The following is a 20185-nucleotide window of genomic DNA, read 5'->3' as shown; positions in this document are numbered from 1 at the left end:
ATGTGTGTGTGCACAGCAGTGTGTGCACACGTGTGTGCATGCATGCCTGTGGCTTTGCTTGCACACACACTTGTTGCCTTGCAGCACACATGACTGCCAGTAGGGCCTGGGGAGCTGATGGGTGGTCCACCTCCACCCCACTCCCAGAGAGTCAGCCGCCACGGGGGTGGGGCCTGCTGCGCACGTCCCACTCATCTCGGCCCCTGGGACCCAGTCTTGGCGCCTCTGCGCTTTCCTCTCGAGGTCCCCTCCGACCTTGGGATTCTTGCGGTGAGGTCGGGGCTTTCACCCCGTGACCAGGAGCAGCCTTCTCAGGCCCGTCCAGAAGAGGCCAGTGAGCTTGACAGAACTTGGCCAGCCCGTCGGGGCCCCACCGGTCCGACAGAGTCTTGGCCACACCCGGGTGTCGTGAAGGCTGATCTGCTTAATCCCTGCATCTGGCTGCCAGCAATAGGTGAGCAGTTAAACAAAACTCAGCTTGGGTGACTTAAGGCAGACGCCCCCTCACACTTGAGAGGACATTAACTGCATGAATATTTAGCCAGATGTTGAAAAGACGGGTTGTAGGATAACTCAGCCTTGGCCACCGAGGTGGAGGACTGCTTGTGCGTCCTGAGCGACGTCAGGGACCGTGAGGGCAGGGGGACTGTCCAGCTGCTGCTGCTCAGTGAAGCCGGTGTCAGCGCCTCCCTCCCACGGGGACAGGATGCCACATCCAACCTTATCTGAAGTCACGTGAACTTGGGTGTTTGTTTCCAAGAACCAGTCACCTCCACTTTCCACGCAAGAATCTGCAAGTTTATGTTAAACTGGACTTTCCGAGGATTCTCCAGGCAGGACCAGAGAGCCGAGTGGTGGGTGGGGGAGTCCAGGCCAGCATCCTGGGATCCACCTTCTGTACTCCCAGAGCTATCTGACCCTGTTGGGAAAACTGCTGAGGACCCCTTGGATACAGCCCATCCCACCCCCGCCCCGGGGTACACGGAGGGGAGACACTCCCAGACGTGACCTGGGTGGGGCTGGGCCGTCCTTGTTTCTTGGTGAGGGGTTCTTTCACAGACTTGATGTTTTGCAGATTGTTAGAAATTTGGGTTTTGTGGGTGTCGTGTGTACCTGTCTGAATAAATCACTGTCTTTCATAATCTTGGCCTAAGTGTTGTCTAAATGAGAGACAGACGAGCCCCAGCCTCGAGGGGCCGGTGCAGGACTGCAGGTCTGCTGTGTCCGTGGAGGACCCCCGCCCCCCCACCATTGCCCCAGGCTCCCGGCGAAGTGCCCTCACATGGGGGCTGCTGGTGAGGCCCCTGGGCAGGGGCACAGGAACAGGAAGAGGCTGGGCCTCACCACCTGTCTTCCCTCTCCCACGCCTTTCCATCTGAGTCGCCCTTCCTCAGTGGGACCATGCAGCCCGGCTGAGAGAGGAGTGTCCGAGGAAAGTCAGATTACGGATAAGGGGCCCGGTCCTGTCCTGGTGGAGGCATCTGCTGGGCGGTGGGGGAAAGGGTCCAGGGAGCCCCCAGGGGGAGGTCTCAGCTGAACCCACCATGTTGGCTCGTCACCGCTCCAGCCCCCAGACAGGAGGGGACCCGAGCTGAGGGAAGGGCTCACACACCCCCCAAGCCTGGCCATGCCCCTCCCCATGCCTGGTGTCGCTCCACCCTGCCACCCTCCCAGGGAACCCCTTGGGGACGCAGGTCGCCATCCCACCACAGCGCACAGTGGGCTCACATTGGCAAGGATTCCTGGGCTAGGGGCTGGCGAATGCCAGGAGAGGGGTGGTCTTCTGGAACTCATCTGCACATCCTCCGCAGAGGATCACCCGGAGCCAGCTGGAAGGGAGCACCGGGAGCTAGATGGAAGGGGAGCACTCAGAGCCAGACGGAAGGGGAGCACTCAGAGCCAGATGGAAGGGGAGCACCGGGAGCCAGACGGAAGGGGAGCACCAGGAGCTAAATGGAAGGGGAGCACTCAGAGCCAGACAAAAGTGGAGCACCGAGAGCCAGCTGGAAGGGGAGCACCGGGAGCCAGATGGAAGGGGAGCACCGGGAGCCAGATGGAAGGGAGCACTGGGAGCCAGACAGAAGGGGAGCACTCAGAGCCAGATGGAAGGGGAGCACCAGGAGCCAGATGGAAGGGGAGTGCTCAGAGCTAGACGGAAGGGGAGCACTCAGAGCCAGACGGAAGGGGAGCACTCAGAGCCAGATGGAAGGGGAGCACTGAGAGACAGCTGGAAGGGAGCACCAGGAGCTAGATGGAAGGGGAGCACTCAGAGCCAGACGGAAGGGGAGCACCGGGAGCCAGACGGAAGGGAGCACTGGGAGCCAGACGGAAGGGGAGCACTCAGAGCCAGATGGAAGGGGAGCACCAGGAGCCAGATGGAAGGGGAGTGCTCAGAGCTAGACGGAAGGGGAGCACTCAGAGCCAGACGGAAGGGGAGCACTCAGAGCCAGACGGAAGGGGAGCACTGAGAGCCAGACGGAAGGGGAGCACTCGGAGCCAGATGGAAGGGGAGCACTGGGAGCCAGACGGAAGGGGAGCACTCAGAGCCAGATGGAAGGGGAGCACCAGGAGCCAGATGGAAGGGGAGTGCTCAGAGCTAGACGGAAGGGGAGCACTCAGAGCCAGACGGAAGGGGAGCACCGGGAGCCAGACGGAAGGGGAGTGCTCAGAGCTAGACGGAAGGGGAGCACTCAGAGCCAGATGGAAGGTGAGTGCCAGGAGCCAGCTGGAAGGGAGCACCAGGAACTAGATGGAAGGGGAGCACCGGGAGCCAGACAGAAGGGGAGTACTCAGAGCCAGCTGGAAGGGGAGCATCAGGAGTCAGATGGAAGGGGAGCACGGAGCCAGACAGAAGGGGAGAACCGGGAGCCAGCTGGAAGGGGAACACTGGGAGCCAGATGGAAAGGTCACATTCAGACCACCTGAGAGGTCTGGATGTCTTTGGGAAATAACTGGCTTAGAAGTAGACACGGCAGCTGTCCTGGCCCCACCCTGGCATTCACCCACGTCCACGCAGAACCCCGCTGCAGACGTTCACTGCAGCTCCTCCTCACGGCCATCCTGGTCAGCACGTGGTGGACACAGCGCCCCACGGGCCATATAACTGCCTGCCAGACGGGTCTCCAGAGACCAAGGCCCGTAGCCCAGCTCACACTGTTTACACAAGGTCCCTCTACGGGGAAGGAGAGCAGAAGCAGGCCGTCAGGGGTGCGGCCACATGAGGGACGGGGCCCCTTCGGGGATGGCCATGTCCACTGCGTCAGCCGCGATGCTGGTAGGTAACTGCAGGGTGCCAAGTGGGGCCCCGTGGGCATTCGGAACTGCTCCTCACAGCCACACGTGCGCCAGCAGTTATTCCGGAAAGTTTATTAAAAGTGAACAAGGTCTATGGAACAGGTAAATGGGCCGCAGCCTTGAAACCCCTGAGGTTCTCGCGTCGGAGGTGGTGGCCACAGACGTCGGCCAGGGGCGGGCGGGGGAGGGTCCAGGGTCGGGAGGGGCACGCGGTTGGAGGGGGCTGTTACCGATTAACCAGCTCCACTGGTTTCCTTTAAATCACAAGAAAGCACACTCACAGGGCAGAAGGCTGGCGACTTCCTGCTGCGGCGGAGGCTCCGGGCCGTGGCAGGCATGGCGGGCACCCCGGGGCCCAACCCCCCTGCGGATGGCGGCGGGGAGGCACGGCCAGCGTGGGACAGCAAACTCCAGTACCTGCTGAGCTGCGTGGGCTTTGCTGTGGGCCTGGGCAACCTCTGGCGGTTCCCATACCTGTGCCAGACGTATGGCGGAGGTGAGCCTGCTGGGTGTGCCCCCGCCGCGGCCTCCGGGGTGTGGGAGCTCCCACCCCCAGTGATCTGTCCCCCAATGCCCAGCCGGTGACAGCGCAGCAGGCCGTCCGCCCAGGCTCCGCCGGGGTCAGAGCTCCGGGCCCCCCTCGCCTGCACTGTGTCCTCACTGACCAGACCTCAGAGGGCAGCCAAGGGGCCGCAGCCACACGGGGAGCTGAGATGGGCACCCAGGCTCCTACACGGAGCCGCTGCGCAGGGCGCCTCGCTCAATGGCCTGCGGCTGTTGGTGTCACGCCTGGTGTTGGGGACAAGAGGCACAGACCGGGTGGACGGCTGCCCTCGGGGGACAGGCGCGGGACGTGGCTCGCTGTGTCCCCAGGCTCAGGGCGGGGGGCTTCCCGGATAGGGTCACCCTATTGTGGTGTCTGACCTGAGGCTTCCCCGAGGCCTGCGCTTCCCAGCGCCCGCAGAGCTCCTGGCCGAGGCAGGCGCTGGCCGAGTGTCCCCTGTGGGGCAGCGGCTCTGGCCTCCCTCCTCAGAGACGGGGAGGCCAAGGTGGTGAGAACTCAGCCCATCTTCCGGTCAGGGGGTTGGGGGGGTCCTTCCTGTTCAAGGGCAGAGGCTGCCTTTTCTCCACCCAAAAATGAGGGGGCAGGGGGTCAACACAGAAGGCGGAGTCCACATAAGCACTGCCCACCAAGCCTCCTGGTCATCCAGACACGGCGTCTTTGAGGTCTCTTTTTCCTGACGATAAGATCTGGGGCATGTGGGAAAACCTGAACATGCAGACAAATGGCCGGACACTCACTCCTCTGTAACAGCTGCCCTGGCGCCAGAGCCTCCGTGGGTCTGGGGCGGGGGGCGGCCGCTCCTCCGTGAGCGCGGCGTGGAAAGCATGGCGCTCCCCGGAGCACTGGCACACACCTGAAGCAGGGCGCCCAGAGCCCTCAGTGCCTGTTGTGCCAGCCAGGGCCTCGGCGCCCCTCCACGCACGGGGCTCTGCCACCTGCGAGCCCGGCACTGCCCACAGCCTGACCCGCTGCCCAGAGCGGCCGGAGCGGGGCCCAGGGCCCCTCCCCGTGGACACCGCCTCCGCCTCCATCCAGACAGCGAGGCTGCGGGCGCCACCCGCCGTGCCCGGGGCTCTGAGACACGCCTGTAGGGGCCAGGAGCCAGCTTTCCCGGGCTGGAAGCTCTCGACCAAATGCCACGAAACAAGCTTCTCACGCGGCGAGAGGCCCTTCTCCGTCTGCTCTGACCACCTCTGGAGACCCTGAGACACGCAGGCGGAGGTGACACGCAGACAGGGCATCGCCTGGTTCGCACTCGTCAGGACTGCGCCTCCACGTCGTGGAGGGAGGCAGCGTCATTGCAGAGCTGAGCAGACGTGGACGCCGGGCCGTCTGGGGCATCACGTACACTCCACTCCGCAACGAGCAGAGGCGGCGGAAGCACAGTGCCCGGTGCTGACCCGGCTGCTGAGCGCAGGGCTCCCACCCAGGCTGTGGCCGGGGGTCCCCCAGGGAGCTGCAGAGGCGCCGGTTCCCGCGCTGCCCTGGAGGTCTGTGGGCTCCGGTTTAGTGTGGAGCCCCGGGTCCAGCAGAGCGAGCCTCTCGGCTCTTCCTTTAAGCTCCGCTGCCGCCTTCCCGCACGGACTGCAGCCGCGGCGCGCCGGCCAGGGGTCGGGCCGGGGGTCCAGTGGGGTGTCAGGCCTGGCCCCTGCGGGCTCCACGGGCTTGGGAAGCAGGTCCCTCCCTACCCCGTGTGCCCCTCTCCCTCCATCCTCCTGCGGCTCTTTCCTCAAGATCACAGCCCACCAGCCCTTGCCGCTGTTCTGACCAGAGGCATCTTTTCTTACTGGGCCATTCGGTGCTGCCACGCCCAGCACCCCCCAGGCTCTGCCCAGACCCGCCCACAGGGGGCGGTACACAGCGGCTGGCCATCCGATGACTGTGTGCTCCTTGTCACCGGCTCCGCTGTGGCCTTCCGCTCTCAGGGCTGGAGCACCGAACGTGCGAGGGTTTCCCCACACTGACCGGGGCTCTGGTTCTCAGTGGACGCCGACTGGGTGCCCCAGAACCTAACCCCACCCTGCCTGCACAGGCTAAGGGCGGCCCCACAGGACGCCCCCCCACCTCAGGTGCCAATCTGGAGTAGCAGGTCCCCAGGGCACCGCGGCTTCTTCCGATTCTTTACCAATTCAAGGGGTCCCACAAGCCCTCTTAAGACTCAGCGACTTGCTGGAACGGCTCGGGAAAACACTCAGGTCTACAGGTTCACCATGAAGGGTGCGACCCAGGAATGCCGTCCGGGGGCAGCGCAGAGGCGGGGCCCCCCAGCAGGGCCCCTCCTGTGCCTCCGCCAGGCAGGCACCCTTGACGGGACCCTGGGCTGCTGGCTGGTGACTCTCGGTCTGGGAGTCCCAGGCGTGGGGTCACCCTGCCCCTCCAGCTCCCAACCTGCAGGGCCAACTGGCTGAGGTTGCAGGACGTCAAGCTGTGCCCCTTGCCCGGCCCCCCGACACGCCGAGGGAGCTCGGAGGCCGAGCCAGGACAGGACCAGACACACTCCTCTCAGTTCAGCGCGTCGTCTCGGATCCGGGCAACAGCTCTCCTCCTGCTTGCAGTCCAGCAGAAACAAGCCTGCCCCGTGCCACCCCCACCGGCTCCTCCTGGAGTTAGCATGAGGGCGCGAGTGCCCCCCCAGACGCAGAGCCCCTGAGCCCGGCCCCCAGCACCCCAGCCGAGCCTGTGATCCGGGCCCCTGTCCCCACGGGGGTCGTGTTGGGGCTGAAATGAGCCTGGCGCACAGGCTGGATGCTGCTCAGCACCGGGTCACAGAAGTGTCTCCTGTCCTTCTCTCCCCAGAGCTGGGAGACTCAGCCACAGGCCAGGCCCCCTGTCCCTCCCCTCCCTGCCCGTCCCCCCTCCCCAGACCTCCCCTGGAGCCAGACCCTCTCACGCTGCCTTCAGCCGGCCCCTAAGGCCTCCACCTGGACCCCGTCCAGCTGGGGCCTCCCCCTCAGACCGGGTAGGGACGGGGGAAGGGGGCCAAGGGTCAGTCAGCCTGGAGGGCTCACCCTTACCAGATGCTGGCTCAAACATGTGGGGCTCGGGCCCTGGGCGTGCGGCTGTTCCAGGCCTGCCTTCACCATGCCGAAAGGTGTGTGTCCTGGGGCCCGGGCGTGCCTCAGGAGGGCGCCTCCATCCTCGACCTGGACCCCGGGTCCCTGGTGACTTCTGGCCACAGCCCCTGCTGCAAGCCCTGCCCGCAGGGGCCCTCCCGCCCCTGGGAGGCCGTCCTGGGGCCTCTGGGGCCTCCACCTGGAGCTTGACTCTCTAACGCACTCTGCCATCTTGCTGCTACACGGGAGATACTGAGATGCGCCGTCTGCCCACATGCTGGCCCCGGGGTCCCGTCAGGCCCACGTGGCCCAAGAGCTCTGTGGCCACTGGCTCCCCCAGGGCTGTGACCCTGTGTCCACACTTCGGACAGTGGTAGAAAAAGCCATCACGAGGCTGTGCTGGTGAAGAGCGCGGGGCCTTGGTTCCTGGGAGTGGCTCTTGGAAGCTGAACCCAAGCTCCCCGTGGATGGTGGGGAGAGCTGTGCCCACAGCAGCCCGTGCTGCTGGGCGGGGCCTGATGGTCTGTGCTGCTCCCCGGCGTCCCCTGGGCCCGTGCGGGCAGCAGCTGCGGGCAGCCAGGCAGCGCTGAAGCAGCCACATGCGCCGGCCCAGGGCAGGCGGGTTTCCAGGGTCTGGACAGAGGATGCGCGGCCGAGACCCCCACGGCACACACAGGGCCGATTCCGCCTCTGGGCACCCAGTCTCCCTCCCAACACTGTGGGAGCGTCCTGCGGGGACCTGTGTCTCCCCAGCAGGCCTGCGGGCTCAGGGACGCCCGGCCCCCCGCCACCTGCCGGGACCCGCGCCATCCATGTGGTGCAGAAGGGAGCCGCTGTGTCTCTCTGCCTGCCCTTGGGTTCTTGCCGAGAGGCAGCTCTGTCCGAGGGGCCCGGCACCCAGGCCCATCCTGCTGTGAGCATCCTAGCATCTGAGCAGGGGTGAAGGGTCGGGAGGAGCTTCCGGCCCTAACCCAGGGCGCAGCTTGGGGGACCTCCGGTGACCACCTCCTGCAAGGCCTTACTGTGAGCAGACCAGCTCCCCGTCCCAGGAGCCTGGGAACCAGGGGTGTCAGGGCCCCAGTGAGAAAGCACCTCAGCCCATGTGTCAGTGGGAACCCCACGCAGCCCCGGAGGGTGGGGGACACACAGCCCCAGAGGGTGGGGGACCACGGCTTTAGCAAGCACATCCCCGACGCCAGGGCCGTCTCCCTTGGCGGCCACGAGCGCTTCTCCTCATCCCCGCCAGCGCCCTGTGTCACCTTTGCCAAGGCTGGGCCGGGCAGAGGGCAGGGCCCACTGACAGCCGCGTCTCTGCAGGTGCCTTCCTCATCCCCTACATCGTTGCCCTGGCCTGCGAGGGCATCCCGCTGTTCCACATTGAGCTCGCCATCGGCCAGCGCCTGCGCAGGGGCAGCGTCGGGGTGTGGACAGCCATCTCACCCTACCTGGGTGGTGTGGGTATGTGCCCCCCGTGCTCCCCGCCTGCGGCTGCTCTGTGGGCTGGGGGCAGGGCTGTGTCTACGCGTGCGACGCGTGTTTGCTGGGTGTTCGCTTGTCACGCCAGTGCACGCCCGGCGGTTCGGAACGGAAGGTGCAGGGGTCCCAGGCACGCAGGTCCCCAAGGCAGGAATCAAGTGTGACGGCGGAGCCAGGGGTCCGCCCCAGAGCAGCAGCTTGCTGGCCCATGGTGCCCAGTCTGTGCACGCGGGGCCCTGAGCGCACGCGACCTGGGACCTCGTGGCACCTGGGGAGACTGGGCAGAGGGCAGCCCTGGTTCCCTGAGAGCCCGTGAGGTGGGCTCTGCCGCAGACGGCCCCAGTGTTGCTGGCAGGCCTGTGGCCCGCCTGGTGGCTTCGGGCTGCCCGAAGGCCCACCTACAAGCGGACCGAGGCTGGCAGACCGGCCGCTGAGGCCCAGCCAGGAGGGTGCCGGAGCGGGCGGGCAGCAGGGGCCTCAGCCTGATGCGGGGAGCAGAGACACGGGCCGGGCGCGAGGGGGTCCATCGGGCTGCCCAGGGAGGCGCTGACCGTGCCCGGTGCCCACAGGGCTGGGCTGCTTCACCGTGTCCTTCCTGGTCAGCCTGTACTACAACACGGTCCTGACCTGGGTGCTCTGGTACCTCCTCAACTCCTTCCAGCACCCGCTGCCTTGGAGCGCCTGCCCGCTCGACCTCAACCGCACAGGTACTGCTGTCGGGAGAGACGCCCAGTGTAGCCGGCTCCCCGGAGCTGGGTCCTGCTACCCCGTGCTTGCCCATCTGCTGTGGACCCTGGGGCCCCCTCACCAAGTGGCACCCAGGCCCTTGCAGCTGCTCACACACCTGGTGATGAAAAGCGCGCGGGCCGGGCTGCTCACCCCCCTGAAGTAGGTCTTCAGGGGGACCCCTCTCCAGCCCAGGGTGCACGCCCTCTGCAGGGGCCTCAGGCGTGGGGAGTGCTCACCGTTTCCACGTGTGCTCGTGACCCCGGGTGGGCCTCTGTCCCCGAGGGCGCCCTGTGCCAGCTCGTGCTAGGCACCTGCCAGACAGGCTGGGCAGCTGCAGAGGCCCCCGGCAGCCAGCCCCCCGGGCCCACTCCCAGGGTGGCGGGGTCCTGCCAGGTCCCTGTGGCCCGTGGCCCACCTGTGCGGGCCCTGCTGGGTCCAGGCCTCGTGCAGGAGTGCCGGGACAGCAGCCCCGTGAGCTACTTCTGGTACCGGCGGACCCTGAACGTCTCGGCCGACATCAGCGACAGCGGCCCGGTCCAGTGGCGGCTGCTGCTCTGCCTGGCGGTCTCCTGGGCCGTCGTGTACCTGTGCGTCATCAGGGGCATCGAGACCACCGGGAAGGTGAGCCTGCGGCAGCCCTGCCCCAGAACCCCCGGCCCCCGAGGGCCCCTCCTCACTTCCAACTCCTCGGCCTCTGGGGCTCAGGGGTTCCGTCCGTGTCCCTGGAGAGCTGGGCTCCTCTCACCGTGAGGTGAACCTCCTCGGCTCGGGGACAGTCTGCTCTGAAATCCTCTCTGATGTTAGAACAGCCATTTCAGCTTCTTTGACTAAATTAACTTTTTTCCCAGCTCTTTTTCTTTCTGTCTGTTTGGGTCTTAGTGTTTAAAGTGTGATTCTGGTGGACAGCACGCAGCTGGGCCTTGCTTTTCACCCAGTGTGACGGTCCCTGTCTTTCTCCTTTGGGGTGGTTGGAGCATTGACACTGACCGTGCTGGCGACAGGGCTGGGTGCGGCCCGTCACCCTGCATTCATTTTCTGCTCGTCCCCTCTGCTCTTTGTTCCCGCTCCACTCTCTCTCTGAGCTGTTCTGGATGCCGCTCGACGTCCTTTGCTCGGTGGCTGTAACTCGGTGGTTGGATTTGGGGCTGCAGCCCATGCTGTCTCCCAGCAACGCTGCGCCAGGCCACAGCGGAATCCCTCGGCATCGCCCTTCTCCCCTCAGTGACCACGCTGTCATCGTACCTTTTACTACAGTGTCATAAACAGCAAGTGCAGCCTCAGCACTTTTTTTTTCTTGGCCACACCACTCAGCCTGTGGGATCTTAGGTCCCCGATCAGGGACTGAACCCAGGCCCTGGCACTGAGCGAGGTGAATCTCAGCCTAGGGAACGCCCGCATTCTCAGCAGTTTTGTTTTAAACCCTGCATTATCTTTTAAAGAGACTGAGGCAATGAGAAAAAGTACTGAGAGTCACCTCGTTTCCACACAGAAAGGACCAGGGGGGCCTGAGTCTGTGCCTCCCAAGTTCGCCTTTCAAACTGCACCCAGCTCCAGCTTCCCACCCCTCTTCCTCCCAGGCTTGGATAAGTCCGGTACTTTTTACGTTTGGCGTGATTTCAACAACTGTGACTATACGCCGTGCGTTCCTGTGGGGCCTCCCGACGGTGGCTGTGGAGGTCTGCAGGTCTGAGTGTGTGTGAGCTCCTGCACTTTATTTTGGTTAACGTGTGAGGGTGATAATCACTCTCAGGCAAGGGGCTCCAAGCTCGAGGGGACTGGAATTTCAGACCCAACCAACCAGCCAGAAACCCAAATAGTCCTGCACGAACGTCCCTGAAGATGCCCCGGGTGGCCCCACCGTGCCTGCTTTGGGGTCCGGGGCTCAGGAGGGAAGGGGCCCCATTTGCCGATTGAATGTTTGGCAGACGCCATGTGTGCAGACCCTTCCCCAGCCCTGAAAGAACTGGGGACTGGTCCTGCTGGGGGAGAACGTGTGGGCAGGTGTGCGCCCCATGGACCCCATGCAGAGGCCCTCTGGGGCCTCAGGGTAGAAGGAGGAGGGGCCTGCGGACCAGAGAGAGGCCACTGCCCACCGCGGCAGAACCCACGTGTGAGCCTCAGGGCAGCCCAACCCCCAAGCGTGACTGGGGCCTGCAGCCCGCCGTCTCCAGTCAGACCCCACGACCCCGCAGTGGCCGGAGGCCGCTGCCGTGCCCCGCTGACTCGAGTGGGTGCAGAGGAGGCTAACGACCGGCCTTTTTCAGGCGGCTTATTTCACGGCCCTGTTCCCTTATCTGGTCCTCACGGTCTTCCTGGTCAGAGGGCTCACGCTGCCCGGAGCGATGCAAGGGCTGACCTACCTGTTCACCCCTGACGTAAGTGGGCCCCACACCCGAGCTCCCGCACAGGCCCAGGCTCAGGAAACACAAGCTGGGGCCCCCTCAGCCACGGGAGCAGAGAGACGGCCACAGGGCGGGGCGGCCCGGCATCTCAGGGGTCAGGTTCGGAGGGTGGGGAGCAGAGAAGAATGAGGCCTGGGATGTGGGGGCGTGTGAAATGGGGGTGCGGGGGAGAGGCCTGCTGGGGACCTTGGTGTCCCCCGCAGGGTCCCAGACCCCACATCTCTGAGGGGCTTGTCCAGGAACACGAGCCCGCCAGGAGAGGACCACGGGGCCATTCCACAGCCTCTGCAGCGCCAGGGGCTGCACAGCTCAGCCCCCGTCTCCCAGGCCAGGCCCCCTGGTGGGTGCGTGGTGGGGTCTGTGGGTCCCCAGCGGGAACACCAGGCCTGTGTGCAGGGGGCCCCGCCCGGCCAAGAGTCCGCAAAGCCCCCAGCCTGCAGGGAGCTGAACACCCCTCGGATCTGACTCCCAGCCCTGAGAGGGCCGTCCTCCTGTGGATGGGCCCAGGGGGCATTCCGCGTCAAAAGCGGGGAGCCCAGACTGGCCGTGTCAGTGCGCACGCTCCTCATGCGTGGTCCCAAGCTGTCTCGGAGCCTGGGTGGGCACACGGCTCGTGGGAGCGTCCCGGGGACGCTGGGCACGGTCTGGACCAGGAGGCACCGGGCTGGGGGGCCTGTCTGTGGACCACGGGTCCCCGTCCCCCTCCAGCTGCGGGTCCTGCAGAACCCCCGGGTGTGGCTGGACGCGGCCACCCAGATATTCTTCTCGCTGTCCCTGGCCTTCGGAGGACACATTGCTTTCGCCAGCTACAACCCGCCCAGGTAGGCTGGGGCTGCGGCCAGGGGCCGCGCTGTTGAGGGCACGCCAAGCAGCTTGCTGTGACATCCTTCCTGGAACGCGGGGTCAACCGGTGCGAGCCTCTGATAAGCACAAGCTCTCGGGGTTCCAGCAATCACTGAGTCACCCCGAGGGCTGGGAGGCTGCAGCACTCTGAAGCAGCTTGCAGCAAGTTCCAGAGCAGCTGCCGGAAGGGAACTGGGGTCATCAGGGCCAGAACAAGGCCATAACCGGGGGCTGCCCGTGTGACTCACGTGGCCGTAAAAGCAGAAATGCAGCCCGTGTCAGCCTCCCAGGCACCGAGAACAGACGCCCGGGCGCCCGCTGCCCCACGCCGCCCAAGCGCGACCGCGGGTCATAAACGCACGGCATGAGTGATGATGTGCTGACAGCAGCTGCCGCGCGGGTCCGCGGGGGCCCGTGGGCGCGCGGGGGGCGGGGGCAGCGGGCGCGCAGGTCCGCGGGGGCCCGTGGGTGCGCGTGTCCGTGGGGGCAGCGGGCGCGCAGGTCCGTGGGGGCAGCCCCCACACGGGTCCACGGGGGCAGCGGGCACGCGGGGGGCGGGGGCAGCAGGCGCGAGGGTCCGTGGGGGCAGCGGGCGCAGCGGGCGCGGAGGTCCGTGGGGGCAGCGGGCGCGCGGGTCCGCGGGGACAGCGGGCGCGCAGGGGGCGGGGGCAGCGGGCGCGCGGGGGGCGGGGACAGTGGGCGCGCAGGTCCGTGGGGGCAGCCCCCGCACGGGTCCATGGGGGCAGCGGGCACGCGGGGGGCGGGGGCGCGTGGGCGCGCGGGGGGCGGGGGCAGCGGACGCGCGGGTCCGTGGGGCAGCGGGGCGCGCGGGCCCGTGGGGGCAGCGGGCGCGCGGGTCCGTGGGGACAGCGGGCGCGCGGGTCCGTGGGGGCCCGTGGGCGCGCGGGGGGCGGGGGCAGTGGGAGCGCGGGGGACGGGGGCAGCGGGCGCGCGGGTCCGTGGGGGCAGCAGGCGCGCGGGTCCGTGGGGGCAGCGGGAGCGCGGGGGGCGGGGGCAGCAGGCGCGCGGGTCCGTGGGGGCAGCGGGCACGCGGGTCCGCGGGGACAGTGGGCACGCAGGGGGCGGGGGCAGCAGGCGCGCGGGTCCGTGGGGGCAGCGGGAGCGTGGGTCCGTGGGGCAGCGGGTGCGCGGGTCCCTGGGGCAGCGGGCGTGCGGGTCCGTGGGGGCACGTGGGTGCGCGGGGGGCGGGGGCCTGCTGAGCTTCCGCCTCCGCTCTTGCACGGCAGTCTCATCTGGAGACCAGGCACCCACACCCAGGGCCCCCAGCTCACTCCCGCCCGAGGCCACAGAGGAGAGGGGCCCTGAGGGTTGGCGCCAGCAGCAGCCTTGAGCTGGGGTCCCGGGCGGGGGTTGTGGGGAGGGATCTGAGAGGCGCCAGACCCGGGAGGGGCGCCCTGCCCCAGGCCTCCCCGGGGCCCTAAGGCCACGTGCGACTGTCCAGGAACAACTGCAGGCGGGACGCGGTGAGCATCGCGCTGGTGAACAGCATGACGTCCCTCTACGCGTCCATCGCCGTCTTTTCTGTCTTGGGGTTTAAGGCAGCCAGTGACCACGGGCAGTGCCTGGACCGGTGAGCAGGGGCCCTCCGGCGCTGAGGCGTGGGGAGGGGGGCGGTCCGCCTGGAACTGCGGCGGGACCAGAGCTGGAGGTTGGGTCTTGGCCGGGAAGACAGGTTCTGATGAGGGAGTTATGGACAGGGTGGGCCCCCGTCTGACAGCCGGTATCCTGACGGGAGGGGGGGCACACGCAGAAACGGAGGAGGCAGCCGCAAGCGCAGGCACAGCCGGGGCCCTTCCCCTGGGCCGCGGGGGACCCCAGCCCTGCCCACGCCTCGTCCTGGACTCACTGCTCCAGGGCTAGGAGGTGACACGTCCTGCAGCTTCCAGTCGCCCAGGCCGCGGTCATTTCTCACCACAGTCCAGGAGCCGGCCCAGTGAGGACGGCCCCACGGGGGAAGTCACTGAGTGGGACGGATGGCCCGGTGGCCTCCCGACGCAGGTTCCCGCGTGGGACCCACCAGAGGGGCACAAGCCCGCCCTCCGCCTGCTGCTGGAGGTCCAGGGCAGCTCGTGGACGACGGCCTCGTCGGCAGTGTCGGCGAGGCACAGGGGGGTGCCTGCCATGACCCCGCCGGCCACACGGGTGAGGAAGGGCAGCCGCCCACACCCCAGGCACAGCAGAGCACGTGCGTGGCTGGGGCACCCCCAGAGGCCGCAGTGGCCGCACCCGGGGAGCAGCGTACCCCCAAGGGACAACTCTTCCCGCCGCTCCCCCCAGACACCCAGGGAACAAAACCGCAGAGCGGCCACCACGGGGCTCCCCCACGGCCGCACCTCGGGCGGCGTCACCGCCTTCTCGCTGTGCCGGGGTCACTAGACAGCGCCGACACAGCAAAATCACAGACGGAATGCACACACTCAAGAAAGCCACGGCCCTAGCCAGCCTCTGGGCTCGTCCATGGCCCTGGGGGCAGAGCGCCCCGGGCCTGGCAGGAACAGGCTCGTCGGCCACCCCAGACACCTTTGCAAAAGGCTTTGGGACTCTGCGGGGTGAGGAGACAAGCACGTTCTAGCAAACAGAATCGGCCAACACAGACGCCCCCACGGCATCTGAGCCGTGAGCCCTGAGACGGACGTGGAGGTGTGAGGAGCTTGAGACCACCCCTGCTGGGGAGATCGGAGCCCACAGGCCAGGGGGCAGGAGGATGCATGGCCTGTTTGTACCCTGGGCCTAGGGGCCAGACAGCCTGTGTCCCCCACGTGTGCACGAGACCCCAGGCGCCCCCCAGAGCCCGCCCCTCCGGGGCCGCTCACCCAGCCTCCCCGCCCCTGCAGAAACATCCTCCACCTGATCAACGCCTTCGACCTGCCCGAGCAGAGCGTGTCCAGGGACACCTACACTGCGGCCCTGGCGCATCTGAACGCCTCACAGCCGGCACGGGTGGCCGGGCTCCCCCTGGAGGCCTGCCGCCTGGAGGACTTCCTGGACAAGGTACGCAGGGGCCACGGCGGGGCTGCAGGTGGCTGGGGGTCGGGGTGAGCCCTGGGGCCTAAACGCAGCACCTCTGACAGGCTCTGCTCTGCAGGCGGGGTCCGGGCAGGGAGAGCGGGCCTTGGCGCTGCCCAGAGCCCAGGGAGAGGGGCGGGAGCACAGCCCTGGAGCCAGGCCAAGGCCGGCCGACGTGGGCCGGGGACAGCGGCTGGAGGCGGGCAGGCCCCTGTGGGCAGCTGTTGAATGGGCTCCTGAGCCCCAGGCCCAGGGCCACGCATCCCCCACCGAGGGTGATTTGTATGTGGTGACACGGCCCAAACAGGGCAGGGTCACCTCTGCCTGACCCAGGAGGGCGCCCTGGCCTTCCAGCAGGGAGCATGAGGGCAGGTGTGCGTCCTGGCATGGCCCCTGCTGGCATGCGTGTGTCCCAGTGGGGGGGGCATGCTGGTGCACACGTGTCCTGGCTGGGCTGGGGTGCTGGCACACGTGTGTCCCGGGGGGCATGCTGGCCCCCCCCTTGTCCCGGGGGGCGTGCTGGCCCACGAGTGTGTCCCGGGGGGAATGTGCTGGCCCGTGAGTGTGTCCCGGGGGGAATGTGCTGGCCCGTGAGTGTGTCCCGGGGGCGTGCTGGCACACACGTGTCCTGGGGTCATGCTGGCACATGCGTGTGTCCCGGGGGGGGCGTGCTGGCACACACGTGTGTCCCGGGGGGATGTGCTGGCCCGTGTGTCCCGGGGGCGTGCTGGCACATGCGTGTGTCCCAGGGGCATGCTGGCCCACGCGTGTGTCCCGGGGGCGTGCTGGCACACGCGTGTGTCCCGGGGGGGTGCTGGCACACGCGTGTGTCCCGGGGGCGTGCTGGCACACGCGTGTGTCCCGGGGGCGTGCTGGCACACGCGTGTGTCCCGGGGGCATGCTGGCCCACGCGTGTGTCCCGGGGGCGTGCTGGCACACGCGTGTGTCCCGGGGGGAATGTGCTGGCCCGTGAGTGTGTCCCGGGGGGAATGTGCTGGCCCGTGAGTGTGTCCCGGGGGCATGCTGGCACACGCATGTGTCCTGGGGTCATGCTGGCACATGCGTGTGTCCCGGGGGGGGCGTGCTGGCACACACGTGTGTCCCGGGGGCGTGCTGGCACACACGTGTGTCCCAGGGGGATGTGCTGGCCCGTGTGTCCCGGGGGCGTGCTGGCACACGCGTGTGTCCCAGGGGCATGCTGGCCCACGCGTGTGTCCCGGGGGTGTGCTGACACACGTGTGTGTCCCAGGGGCATGCTGGCCCACGCGTGTGTCCCGGGGGCGTGCTGGCACACGCGTGTGTCCCGGGGGTGTGCTGACACACGCGTGTGTCCCGGGGGCGTGCTGGCCCACGCGTGTGTCCCGGGGGCGTGCTGGCACACGCGTGTGTCCCGGGGGGGTGCTGGCACACGCGTGTGTCCCGGGGGCGTGCTGGCCCACGTGCGCTGTGTTGCAGAGTGCCTCGGGCACGGGCCTGGCCTTCATTGTCTTCACGGAGGCTGTGCTCCACATGCCCGGCGCGCCGGTCTGGGCCGTGCTCTTCTTTGCGATGCTCTTCAGCCTGGGCTTGTCGTCCATGTTCGGAAACATGGAAAGCATCATCACGCCGCTCCTGGACCTGGGAGTCATGCCCAGGAGGGTCCCCAAGGAGGTGCTGACAGGTGAGTGCCCAGCCAGGCCTCCTTGCTGGACGTCAGATGAGCATCCCCCATGGGGACTCGAGGGCTGGTCCCCGCAGCTCGGGCTGCCTCCCTGAGCGCCAGGGAGCACGGGCGGGCTCTGTGTGCCGCACGGCCCCCGAGGGTGTCCTCCAGGCCGGGGTGCCGGGCACACGGGGGGGCTCCGGGGACGCCTGACGGGCCGTGCCCAGGCCTGGCCTGTCTGCTGTGCTTCCTCACGGCCACCTGCCTCACGCTGCGGTCGGGGACCTACTGGCTGGAGATCTTCGAGCAGTGCGCCGCGGCCCTGAACCTGATCCTCCTGGCGTTCTGCGAGGTGATCGGGGTCGTTTACGTTTACGGGATGAAGCGGTGAGTCGGCCGCCCGGCCCGCGCGTTTGTTCCCAGCATCCCCTGGTCCCTGCGTGGGCCTCAGGCAGTGGTGGGCGACACGGGCCGTCTGAGGTCCCCCCAGCGAGCCTGTCCACAGGCACAGCCTGGCACCACCACCCAGCTGTGTGGAGGCCAGTGACTAAACGGTGGTCTCCAGCCTCCTGCGGGAGCTCCTGGCGTCCAAGCACAGGAGGACCCCAGGGCAGGAGGGCCTGCCCAAAGCACCACGAGCCAGCCTCCCCTGGTGGCCTCCGAGGAGGCCCAGCAGCGCTCCACCACCGGCACCCAGCCCAGGCCCGAGGCACAGCCACACCCACACCTCACTCACACCTGCCACCCTGCCAGATGGGGACCCTAGAGGTTGTGACCCCGACCTTTGTTCTAAGAGCTCCTGGGAGGCAGAGGGACAGAGGGCTTGTCCCCAGGGACACGCCCACAGATGCAGCAGTGGTGTGGGGGACAATGCACCCCTGGGCTCGGGGCCACGCAGTCTCAGAAGGGGACCCTCAGGCGGCCTGCAGAGGGGAGCTGGGGGGGTGGGGACAGTGCACCCCTGGGCCCGGGGCGGGGTCCGGAGCGGCTGCAACCCCCTCCCGTGTGGGTGGTGGCCGCTGCACACCCTGGGCCTCTCTTCCTGCCCTGGGACCCCGGTCAGGTGTCACGGCCCCCCCACAGCTGGTGGGGGCTTCTCTGCGCTCACAGAGCCGGAGCCCCCCGACCGGGGCCAGACCCACAGGTCCTGCTGCTCCCTGGGCTGGGCTCAGTGACCACTTGGGCCTTTCCCATCCATTGACCTGGGGGCGGGGCGAGTCCCCACCAGAACCCAGACGGCCACCTCGTCCACGGGCCACTTGGGAAGACAGGGGACGGAGGTCAGAGTGGAGGTGGGGACAGTCCCTCGGGCCACATCCTGGTGGACAAAGGCTGCCAGCCGAGTGGACGGGGCCTGAGCCCGAGCCCAGGCTCTGCGGCAGGTTCTGCGACGACGTAGCCTGGATGACCGGGAGGCGGCCCGGCGTCTACTGGCGAGCAACCTGGAAGGTCGTGAGCCCCCTGCTGCTGCTGGCCATCTTCGCGGCCTACATTGCCCTCCTAGCTAGCTCGCCGCCACACTACAAGGCCTGGAACCCCAGATACGTAAGTCCTTTGGGTCGGGGGATGACCCTGGAACCCAAGACCCAGCCTGACCCACCCCCGGTGCCCACCAGGGACATCTGTGCCCCGGGGCCCACGTGGGCTGCTTTTTCCCTGAGACCCCAAGTCCCTGGCCCTTGATGTCCCCTGGGGCATCAGTGCTGACTCCGGCAGCCCCAGTGACCTTGGGGCTGACCTTGGGCGAGGGTCTCACTCAGCAGAGGGAGGGCAGGTGCAGGTTCCACACTCTGGTGACCCCGCGGGCCCCTGCAGCCTCTCCCCCGGGGATGGGGCTTCAGGCCACACGCTCCACGTGCCATGGGGCCAGCTCTGCAGACGCCCAGCCAGTCTCAGACGGGACCTGCCACCGAGCCAGCCAGAGTGCAGGGTGTGGCCTGGATTCTTGGCCCCAGGCTGCGCGCTGAGCCCGTGAGCTCCCCCAGCCTGCCGTCCATCTGCAAGCTCAGAGCCGCCCTTTCTCCGGGGTGTGGACGCAGCCGGTTCTAAAATCTCCCCAGAAAGCAGCTGCCCTACACGGCCAGGCAGGCCTAGGAGGAATGGTGCCATCTCCTGGGGGCTCCCGCCCTGTTAGTCACCTCGGGCCCGGGATCGGGTGGGTGGTGCTCCCCTCACAGAGGGAGCACGGAGCCTGACTGGGCCCAGTGGTCAGCCCCAGGACCGTGCGGCCCTTCAGGTGGCCCAGGCTGGCTCTCTCCAGGACGCAGCACCCCAGGTCCCTGGCCTGCCTCTCGGAGCCTAACCCCACGGGTGGCTTGCCCGGCCGAGTCCCCGAAACGTCAGCTGCCCAGGTGCCCACTGTCAGGGAGCGGCCCTGGCCACGTCCCTTTCCCTCCACCCACCCTGGGGGCCCTGACAGAGGAGGAAATGGGCTGAGCCGCCCCCCACGCTCATGGCCCCTGGGGCCGAGGGCCAGCCTCCTCCACGCAGGGAGCGCACGTGGGGCGACCTGCCTGCGTCCCGGGTGCCCCCCTCAGGCCCAGTGTCCTGCAGGAGCGGTTCCCCTCGCGGCAGGAGAAGCCCTACCCGGGCTGGGTGCTGGCCGCCTGTGCGCTCCTGTCCTTCCTGCCCACCCTGTGGGTCCCGGTGGTGGCGCTGGGCCAGCTGCTTGCCCGGTGCAGAGAGAAGACACGGGACCCGCCGCAGGACTGACGCCCAAAGCTGCGGGGTGGCAGGGCCTGCTGAACACGGGGCCAGGGTGGCGGGGAGGCCTGCCTGTGCCACAGCCGGGGCGGCGCCAATACACGCACACTCAGCCCCGAGGGTCCGTGGTTGTTGTTCCCGACGCTGTCGTGCCCTCCGGACCCGCTCACAGCGCCGCCCAGTTCCCACGTCAGTCCACGCTCCTCTCCAAACGGGCCAAGTCCACTGTCCGCCTCCTGGGCCCTGTGGCCGGCGGTTCTGCATGGGGCCCTCGGGGAGGCTGTGCCCTGAGTCCACGGGCAAAACACTGGTGGCAGGGGGAAGGGCGTCTGGGAAGGCCCACCCACACCCCACACCGGATGGACAGCGTGAGGCAGGGCCATCTGCAAGGAAGGCCGCAGGGCTGGGATGGAGGCCCGGCCCCACAGAAGCACCTCTCTCTACCTGAGTC

The 20185-nt window shown here is 67.8% G+C and overlaps 1 protein-coding gene across 1 annotated transcript; it reads left to right on the top strand.

Annotated features, from left to right (window-relative positions):
• The first annotated feature begins 3630 nt into the window (after positions 1-3630).
• Positions 3631-19743, top strand: SLC6A18 (solute carrier family 6 member 18). The gene is made up of 12 exons (XM_068990535.1): positions 3631-3790; positions 8230-8370; positions 8958-9095; positions 9557-9738; positions 11382-11492; positions 12228-12340; positions 13825-13953; positions 15218-15374; positions 16845-17049; positions 17259-17418; positions 18414-18576; positions 19585-19743. The coding sequence occupies exons 1-12, from the start codon at positions 3631-3633 to the stop codon at positions 19741-19743; spliced, it is 1818 nt and encodes a 605-aa protein (XP_068846636.1).
• The last annotated feature ends 442 nt before the right edge of the window (positions 19744-20185 follow it).

Source organism: Capricornis sumatraensis, chromosome 18 (genome assembly GCF_032405125.1).
Source record: "Capricornis sumatraensis isolate serow.1 chromosome 18, serow.2, whole genome shotgun sequence".
Taxonomy (NCBI): Eukaryota; Metazoa; Chordata; class Mammalia; order Artiodactyla; family Bovidae; genus Capricornis; species Capricornis sumatraensis.
The sequence above is the reverse complement of the archived record's forward strand: the minus strand, read 5'-3'. Positions and strand labels throughout refer to the sequence as shown.

Excerpts from the sequence above, each read along its gene's own strand:
- SLC6A18 (XM_068990535.1), top strand. The coding sequence starts at position 3,631 with ATGGCGGGCACCCCGGGGCCCAACCCCCCTGCGGATGGCGGCGGGGAG. Across the intron at positions 11,493-12,227 it reads CCTACCTGTTCACCCCTGAC|CTGCGGGTCCTGCAGAACCC; the intron begins GTAAGTGGGCCC and ends GTCCCCCTCCAG. Across the intron at positions 17,419-18,413 it reads TACGTTTACGGGATGAAGCG|GTTCTGCGACGACGTAGCCT; the intron begins GTGAGTCGGCCG and ends GCTCTGCGGCAG.